The 10,179-nt window shown below is 38.9% G+C and overlaps 1 protein-coding gene across 2 annotated transcripts in view; it reads left to right on the top strand.

Annotated features, from left to right (window-relative positions):
* Positions 1-4,683: 4,683 nt before the first annotated feature.
* The window catches only part of tbx20 (T-box transcription factor 20), a gene marked incomplete at both ends in the record, with an annotated part of 10,147 nt that continues 4,651 nt past the window's right edge, over positions 4,684-10,179 (top strand). For both annotated transcript variants that reach the window (XM_080540028.1, XM_080540027.1), the window contains 4 exons: positions 4,684-4,813; positions 6,310-6,547; positions 7,319-7,483; positions 8,286-8,394. In XM_080540028.1, the coding sequence (XP_080396154.1) occupies positions 4,684-4,813; positions 6,310-6,547; positions 7,319-7,483; positions 8,286-8,394 (642 nt within the window). The remainder of the gene's footprint in view (positions 4,814-6,309; positions 6,548-7,318; positions 7,484-8,285; positions 8,395-10,179) is intronic.

Here is a 10,179-nt window from a genome sequence, read left to right as displayed (position 1 = left end):
CAGATTGATTTGTTTGATATCCTTTGTAAAATCTGACAATGTTTTTCTTGGGAACAGGCTAATGTATATGCTATAGTGCGATTTCCAGTTTTAGTAAGATGATACTAAATAAGTTTAATTCGTTGAGCTGTATTTTGTGCAGGTTATTAAGACACTAACCCTAAATAACTACATGTGCATGATGTGTAGACAAACAACAGATACAGCCTACACCGTGTTTCCCTTACAAGAACTTAGGTGAATATGGGGTTGTAATGTACTTATCGACTACTTCGATAACAGGGATTTACATGCGCATGGATAAGGACGACTGTTCAAATGCATTTCATTTGTAGGCAAATAGTCGCCTCCGTAATCTGGTAAACATCAGCGGGGTGGTGAACGGGTCGGTCAGGTGTCGGCCAAACAGCCATCTCATGATTGTGGCTCTCTAACGTCGTGAGATTCAATTCAATCATCAAGCGATTATTCCCCCGCCACCCCCACCGCGCCCCCCTATTCCGCGCCACAGGGGATTGGCTATCATTCCGTGGGCGTTGACCCTCACCGTGCCCCCAGCTTTCCGCTGAAATAATTGTTGAGATCATTTAATCTTCATATCTTTAAGTGCCATGTGTTAGGCCTATATCACCTGTCTTGATATCTTCCTATAATCTGAAAAGAACAATAAGCTTGGCTGCATGGAGCAAACGATGGCCCAGTTGGATGGCCATGCAGGTGATGTGACAGCCAACGGAAATGTCACCGTCATTAACGCAGGAGAACTTATGGAATAAGTCATGCAGGGCCAATAGTTTAACATTTTTGACTTCGACCGATTTAAACTGTAGCCCAGTGGTTGATATATTTGGGGAGTAGCCTAAACTGTCTTCCGAAATGGATAGGCTAATGTGTTAAATCATGTTTTGAGTAATGGGTACTTATATTCAATGCACCTTCAGAAAAAGTACGATTTCCTCTCTTAACTAACTTAATTATCTTCGTTTACTTGCAGAATTGCAAACTAGAATGCCGTGTGCCTTATCTGATATTGATGCTGCTCATGCCCTCCCACCGTTGGCACCTGTTCGGAGAGCTTTTACGCACCAGATCATCACATCACATCTTTACCAGAGTCAATAAGGGCCAACTGAACAGACTCCTAATGTTAAATTGTGTGTGGATGTCCCTGGCCACCATGGTGACGAAACAGTCGACGTATATGGTTGGGAAGGATACGAGCGCACTTTTGGACCTTCATAGATTTTTTTCAGAATCAGCTTACAGAGGCCATGGGTCCAGTCACAACTAATCTCGTTGGGGAATTTGACACGTTAAATATTCCGTTATGTTTCTATCCCTATTATTTAAAACTTCGAAAGACAAAATGTCCGTATATCAAATATTATATCAGTAGCCTATCTATCAAGTTGCCCATTGAATGTGTGCTTTATTCTCTAATCAAGCTTGTAAAACACTTCCCTCGATTAGCGAGTGTAGTGAAAATGTGGAAAAAAATTCCAATAAGGTGAACGTTACCCTTCTTGAATGGACAGTTTCATGTACAAGGCCATAGACGTTTTACAGGACTGCACTTTCAGGTTTGCTGTGTCTTTAAGAGGCGCATTCGGCGGCCCCCAAAGTGTGAATAATATTCGGTAAGGAGTTACGCTAAATGGGAAAGCTTTTAGCACATTATCCACTGGCAATTGCAAGGTAATCTAATTTCCCAGCCCAGGTCCCCTATTAAATATCTGCAGCATCGGATTTGCATTCGGGAGTCGTCTAATGGGTTTAGTGGCCAGTGGATCTCCCCGAGAGTGAGTGACATTGAGGATGAGAGGTGATCCCTCCACCCCGGGAAACACGGGAGTCAGCGCTTTTGATATTGGCTATATTTATACACGCGTAAGCGCTGCCGACACGCGTCAGTGAGCGCGACAAGTGGGAGAATGGTTATGCGAGAATGGGATTTGGACCACTGGAGAGAGGGGTAGGGATGAGGGGTAGGGATGTGGGGGGGGGGGGGGGGGGGGGGGGGGGGATGAGGGGTAGGGATGAGGGGTAGGGGTAGAGAGAGGGGTAGGGATGAGTGGTAGGGATGTGGGGTGGGGGGGGGATGAGGGGTAGGGATGTAGAGAGAGGGGTAGGGATGTAGAGAGAGGGGTAGGGATGTAGAGAGAGGGGTAGGGATGTAGAGAGAGGGGTAGGGATGTAGAGAGAGGGGTAGGGATGTGGGGCGGGGGGCGCGGGGGGGGGGGGATAAGAGAACGGGTTTTGTATACCGAATATTATTCACACTTTGGGGGCCGCCGAATGCGTCTCTTAAAGACACAGCAAACCTGAAAGTGTATAGTCCTGTAAAACGTGGAGGGGGGGGGGGGGGGGGGGGGGGATAAGAGAAGGGGTTTTTATTCGGTTTTATTGACAATATGAACATACGATTAGAATGTTAGGGGGAATTATTCACTTGTTTTAAGCAACGAGGAAACATGTAGGCCTAGGCGTATACCATAATCTGGTACACTTTTCAGAAATTAGAAAGGCCCAGAAAAGGAAAAGCAGTATTTCGGTATACATATTAGGTCAAATTAACTTGGCCTAGGAGGATACAGTATGTGGTGTGTGTCTGGTTTCATTGTACCCTATCATTATTTCCACACGCGCATCCTTTTGTTGAGGGCTCCAGCGTGACGTCAGAGAGGACAACTTAATTACAGAACAAGAGTGCACATGGTGGCTTTAGGTGACGTCTAGACAGGATCTCAATCCCTATCTGAAGTTGAAAGGGAAAATGGGATAAAACGATTTCCCCAAAACAAACAACCTCAAAGGCCTCTGAATAAAAGTATCAGCCTATAATATGAAAGATAGGCTGATATTAATAGTGAAAAGCCCAAGGTTGATACAATTGCATATGTTAGAATAACAACAACAACAATCACAAAATGATAATAATAATAATAATAATAATAATACGAACGATAATAGTCCTAATAATGGTAATAACAAGAATAATAACAATAACAATAATAATAATAATAATAATAATAATAATAATAATAATAATAATGTTATTACTAGCCTATAGTAATGACAACGGTACAAAGTTCACTAAAGATAACAAATGATGATGTTCATGTCAACTAACCGAGAAGGCAGGCTCGTGTCTGAGCTCGTGCGTGACCCTGAGCGCGCCTTCGCCTTGTTGTTGTGAAGCCGCGAGGGAGTGAGGGAGTGAGGGAGTGAGGGAGTGAGGGAGGGAGGGAGTGAGGGAGTGAGGGAGTGAGGGAGTGAGGGAGTGAGGGAGTGAGGGCGAGCGGCCAGATTAGGACGCACTGGTTAGTGTCATAGACCGTATTAACCCGGGACTGCAATGCTAACCCCAACTAGAACCCTGTACTCAATAATGCTGCGTTATTGTCCCGTCCCTTGCATAGGAATGATGCAATAATTTATAAATAAATATACTAATTTTTATTTTTAAATAAATATAATAATTTATAATTATTATATTTTATAAAATATAAAATATAATAAAAAATTATAGAACATATATTTTTTTAATAAATATAATAATTTATAAATACATGTATTTATAAATTCTCTCAAATATTGCAAAGTGTCAAATAAGAGGCCTATGAGTTACAATTGTAATAGTGTGGCTATCATCTCACACCACACATTTTTGGGGGGGAAGGAATAAGTGTCATTGAATCTCTGTATTTTACACAAAATCATCATGGTAGGAATTTATTCAGCCAAACGTATATATAGTTTATTAGAGAAAGGAAAGTCTGTATACAGTAAAATAGAGTAGCTATACAGCAGAAATTACGCTTGTGTCACGGGTTTCCGCTTTTTATTTAAACGTTGAAAACTAGCCTATTGAAGTAGAGTTTTAGCCTGTATCCTACATCTTACACATGTAACGATTCTATAATGCATAGCCTATAGATGTGAATAAAGGCCTAGGCCTACATATTTATTTCGCTCTTTTAGGCTATTTATTATTATTATATTATATATTATATTATATTATATTATATTATATTATATTATATTATATTATATTATATTATATTATATTATATTATATTATATTATATTATATTTGATATATATATATATATATTATATAATTATTATAATTATTTAGGCATATTCATCTTATCACTCAATAGGCTCAATCAAATCACACGGTGAAGATGTGCCTGGTGTCTACGTTGATGTGTGAAGTGTCTGATTGAGGCTGGTGGTTCTAGATTTGGGGGCTAATGGCTAACGGAATCGGAAGAAAAGTTATTTTTAATAGGCTGTTCGGCTACGATTCACTTTGCGGGACAGATGTGACGTCGAAGCCGAGGCAGCGATTGGTTCTGCGCGATAGCGATAGAGAGGGAGGGCTAAATTATGAGGAGTGCGTTCAGGATTCAGCGATGCCATGAAGACTTGGACTCAGTACTGGAGACTCAGAACGACTGTAGCGCGCTTGTTGACAATGTATCCAACGACCCAATGACTGCTCTAATTAGTTTCTGTAGCCCATCGGCCAGAAGTACATAGCCACCTGTTAAACCACCAAAAGCAGTCGAAGTATAGCCTCCGATCTTCTAACAGTTTTGTGAGTAGTTGCCTGGAGATACGAGGGTAGTGAGAGGTCTGTGCGTTTGGACGATTCAATCCAACTTCTACTTCCACACCATGGAGTACACCTCCTCCTCCCCGAAGCCGCAGCTCTCCTCCCGGGCCAACGCCTTCTCCATAGCCGCTCTTATGTCCAGTGGGAAAACGAAGGACAAGGAAACAGAGGAAAACACCATCAAGCCTCTCGGTAAGCAAATCGCGCTAACCCCGTTTTTTTTTTTTTACCGGAATGATACTGAAGTGTCCGCATAGGCTATGCATTTACCAGCCAGGCCCATGCAGAACTGAGCTCGTGCGTTTTCCAATAGTCCAGACTATTTTGTTTGTTAGTTCGTGAGCTTAGAATGATAAGGTTCTATCTCCGTTTAGAATGATAAGGTTCTATCTCCGTTTAGGGTAGTTCAGAGATATTGAGCGTCAAAGTTTTGACATTCCATTATGTTTTGTGAGATGGAATCTTTGTATTTTATGAATTACTGACTCAAAATGTCAACATTTTAAAAATAACACCACACAGGCATTAATAAACACCTAATGGATCAGATTATGTAAAAAACTCAATTTTGACAAAAATGGAGATAGAACCTTATAATTCTAACGTCACGAGTTATTAGCCTCCTTGGAACCATGCAGTCCTCGCGGCTCCACTGCACCAGAACGGATCATAAATATTATACTCTTTATAGTCTTAACGTTTTCTAAAATGTGGTTAATGGGTATATGCATTTACTTAATATGAACTATAATTGCTCGCGAAATATTGTTATATTTGGCCATGATAGTGGATGAGCCTCTTGGATTACAATATGGGCTATCAAACACACATAATTCAACACACTAATTGGGCTACAATTTTTGTTCATATTATGCTAGCAGTTTGCTTAAGCAATAGTAGGCTATGTGACAATCTGATGCAGAATTGTATTTTCTGTTTATGTTTGAAGTGTTCCACACACTTAAATAAAACGTGTTGGTCAACTAAATAAGAGGACCCATCAGCCAATGCATGGAGCAATGTGGACTGTTGACAAGGCCTCTATGCAATTGTAACTGTATCAATCCCATGACACATTTAACACATCCCCCAATAGTTTTTATCGTCGTATACAAATGTGTGTTTTGTCCATTTGTAAAATTCACTGACTGTCTCTCCGACATAACTTTGACATTCGGTTTAAAATGTCTAATAAGTAATAATGCCTAATGTCGATTTTAAGGTTGTAGCCTCGTTTACATCGTTTGTTTTTGTAATTCAATTGCTTTTGCTCACTCCAGCCATTTAATTTAGCTAAATGTTATGGATTGGATAAGAATATACAATTGTATGTATCAAATAGTTTATGTTTCTTTGTAGTCATAAAGGCTAACAAATCAGTAGGCTACTTAGAATCATATTTGTCAGGGAGAGTATATCTAGAACATTGTTGAATTGATAAAGTCATCCTTGGAAAAAGTTATATAATAATATGAATAGTAATATTATTAATTGTCATTGTTATTATTATTAATAATAATGATAATAACAACAACAATAATAATACTACTAATAATAATAATCGTACAGTGAAATCATGGTTATACAAAAATGGTGTACAATAATAAAATAAAATAAATACGGATATGGCTTGTAGAAATAAACTTGATTGATGAAAACATGGACATGGCTTTTGTTTTCCTCCATAGAACAGTTCGTGGAGAAGTCATCGTGTAACCCGGGGTTGGAGCTGTCGTCTCTGGACGCGCGTGCTGGAGACTTCAGCGGGAGCGCGCCTGCTGCGGTGTGCACGGAGCCCCTCATCCCGACCACCCCCGTGGTGCCCAGTGAAGAGATGGCCAAAATCTCCTGCACCTTAGAGACCAAGGAGCTCTGGGACAAGTTTCATGACCTGGGCACGGAGATGATTATTACCAAATCCGGAAGGTAGCCTATATACATTTCTGTTTCACATGGTAAAAACGTAAGCCATGTCCGTAGCTCTGCCGTTACTGAGAGCTGCACCGCATGGCATTATCTTTTATGTAGGTGACATAGATGTTTTAATAATATGTAGCTTATGCTTATATCTGCAGTGGTCCAACATCTTATTGTTATGATTCAAATATGTAGCCAAACCAATCAGGCTATTGGAAAAAGTATCTTTAGTTTAAACCATGGCCAAAGTGTAATGAATTAATAATTTCTTTAGTTACAACTAAGTATTATTTATGTGGAATCATTAGGCCTACAATAACTGCACCTAACTGCACCATTTACTCCATTACTGCCCTTGAGAAAATGTGGACGTGAGTGAGCCCTATACATGAAACGCACAGTGGTCATCGATTGATGTTAAGAAAACAATGTTGTACGTTCAGCAGTCGATATTACAATATCCAAATCAATATGGCAATATACTGCAGGTTGTCCACTTCATCATAGGAGAAAAAGAAAAGTGTAGTTAAGAAGATGATATTGTTTATTTGACATGTCGTCATTAACCATACACAGATGAAAGAGTCTCCTATAAAAATGTAGCCATGCTATATTATGATTTGTGGTAAAGGAAATTCGCTGAAATACGACAGTCATTATCTTGTGTTTTACTTGGTGCCGAGGTTGAATAAATATTTCTCTCTGAATGAGAATGGGTTGGCAGCCCGCCGTGGATTCATGTAGTGGTTTTCTTGACATGTCTATCTTCCCTTCCAACAGAAGAATGTTCCCCACCATCCGGGTGTCTTTCTCGGGGGTGGACCCCGATGCGAAGTACATCGTCCTGATGGACATAGTTCCCGTGGACAACAAACGGTACCGGTACGCCTACCACAGGTCCTCCTGGCTGGTGGCGGGGAAGGCGGACCCCCCTCTGCCCGCACGGTGCGTCATGTGCGCCTCTCGTTATTGCAACAAGGCTATTAAACACAAGTTGTTAAGGTTCAACATCACACTCAGAAATTGTATATATACAAACATTGATGATTATGATTTATTACCATATCAAGAAAACAGTTCGTGAGTTTAGAATGATAAGGTTCTATCTCCGTTTAGGGTCGTTCAGAGATATTGAGCGTCAATGTTTTTACATTCCATTATGTTTTGTGAGATGGAACCTTTGTATTTGATTAATTACTAACTAAAAAATGTCAACATTTAAAAAATAACACCACACAGGCATTAATAAACACCTAATGGATCAGATTATGTAAAAAACAAAATGTTGACAAAAATGGAGATAGAACCTTATAATTCTAACGTCACGAGTTGTTAAGGTTCAAAAGCACACGCAGATAGAATTGTATACAAACATTGATGATTATGATTTATTACCATATCAAGAAAACAGTTGGATATCATATGTGAATATTTTTAAATAATGAATTAGCATTGAAATCCGCTGTACTGTTTGGATTCAAACAGTACAACGGATTTCATGAACCTATAGGTTCATGCATACACAAACAACAATTCGTGATGTTAGAATTATAAGGTTCTATCTCACAGAACATAATGGAATGTAAAAACGTTGACGCTCAATATCTCTGAACTGCCCTAAACGGAGATAGAACCTTATCATTCTAAGCTCACAAATTGTAGTCGGTGTAGGCTATATGCATGAACCCATAGCCTATATAAACGATGATAGGTGTATTGTAATGTGTTTATTGAACCCATGTTGCAGGTTGTACGTGCATCCTGACTCTCCGTTCACCGGGGAACAGCTGCTAAAGCAAATGGTCTCCTTCGAGAAAGTCAAGCTCACCAACAACGAACTGGACCAACATGGACATGTATGTTATGGATCTGTTGTTTCATTGCAACTTTAAATCTGGTTGCCATTGAAAACATGGCGGATTAGCAATAGCCTACATATTCATATATTGTTTAGAATTTCTGACGTTACAACTGGAGATTGCCGCTAGATGAAGTATAGACAATCTAATATTAAAGGTTTTCACTTACATTCAATATTGTAATGACAACGAAAAGTAGGCTATTTGTATGTATTTGTTTACACATATTTGGTGGGTGATGTAGAGAATCATCCTATTCTTGTTAAGGTTATCTATGAAATAATACTATCTCCATTTGTATTTATGTTATAAGCTTTATGAATTACATAAAAATAGGCTATATATGTTTCATGTCCTATTGTAAGGCTAACATGATATTTTCAGAATTGTAATTCGCTACTGACTGGCTATTAGAAGCCAAAACAATGTAGGTGCAGATAAAAAACAATAGGCTATGCACGTATTTAAATAGTCCGGCTATATTAAACTTTGGAATAAGGCGCTATATAAGTGCAGTCCATATTAGTCCTTGTTCGAAGAATGAATCACAACTAGGCTACTGAAATATGCATGGCCCATTCTTATTTGATCAAAAGCCGCCTATTGGTTAGAGAACCACCGCCCCCGCCGCAAAACCCCCCAAATAAAATAAAAACAAATAAAATAAAGAAATAAAAATACATAAATACAACTGTAGGCCTAAATTGCGTAAAACGTCTTTCCACTTGAATTTAGGCTTATGATTTAATTGAAACTGAACGCTAGGCTATCCACGGTATTTGAAAAGACGAAACGAGTAGGCCTATATAGGCGAGAGGCATATATCATTACAACACCGGATAGATATTTGCTAAACAAGGTCATTTGTTTTTCATGATGACGCAAAAGACCGATAAAGCTCCATAGATATAAAACAGTTGGACGTTTCAATCGTGTAGTAAATGTGTTCCCGTGATGACATTCAGAGAGCGTAGCTACCCTCACCATCCCAGATACCCTAACCATCACAGAGAGACTTTATACCCTAACCATCACAGAGAGACTTTATAGGCCAAGGCAATAAAAAACGAGGTAGAGGTCCACCGGCTTGATTTTGGAGTGTGACCAAATATGTAACAGTTTCATTAGTCTTCTATGATATAATTATAACTTGTCAGCAGAGTCATATACTTTTTAATGTAGAAATGTTTAATGTTTAATGGGAAATGTATTAATGTTTTAATAGAAAATGTATGTTTTAGACAAATAAATAAATATATAGTTTTACTTCTTTTGGTAAGACTACATGGACATTGGACTGGAAACTGTAGTGAACTGCTGGCTTTGTACAAGGCTTTCAATTTAGCATTGCCACCAAAGTGGTCATTTCATTGTCATATAATTCTGACGAGGAATTCATTTTAACTTGAAATATGTTTATCATCAACATCTATTACACATTTCTATTGCTTACTCAACTGAATACACAAGTTAATGTTTATAATGCCTCACTCAAGTTTGTAAAAAATGTCAGTAGCTTATAAAGGTACAATCTGTAATTCAAATAATAACAAAGCGGACTCCCCTCGACTTTTTTGACTGGAGAAATGGAACCACTCTCAATGTCATAGACAAACTGACTATACATGCAAGAATTGACCTTCCATGAGATAAAAAATGATCGTTTTAACCACGTTTTGAAGCTATATAGTTTGTTTACAAATGCATTGTTTAGAGTAACACAAGCTTATATTTTGGGTTTTGATGGGGTATGACAGTTGAACTAAGCTCATGAGGCATTTA

This window comes from Nansenia antarctica, assembly GCF_963989245.1.
Source record: "Nansenia antarctica genome assembly, chromosome: 10".
NCBI classification, from domain to species: domain Eukaryota; kingdom Metazoa; phylum Chordata; class Actinopteri; order Argentiniformes; family Microstomatidae; genus Nansenia; species Nansenia antarctica.
Note: the sequence above shows the minus strand (reverse complement) of the source record. Positions and strands in the feature narration are given on the sequence as shown.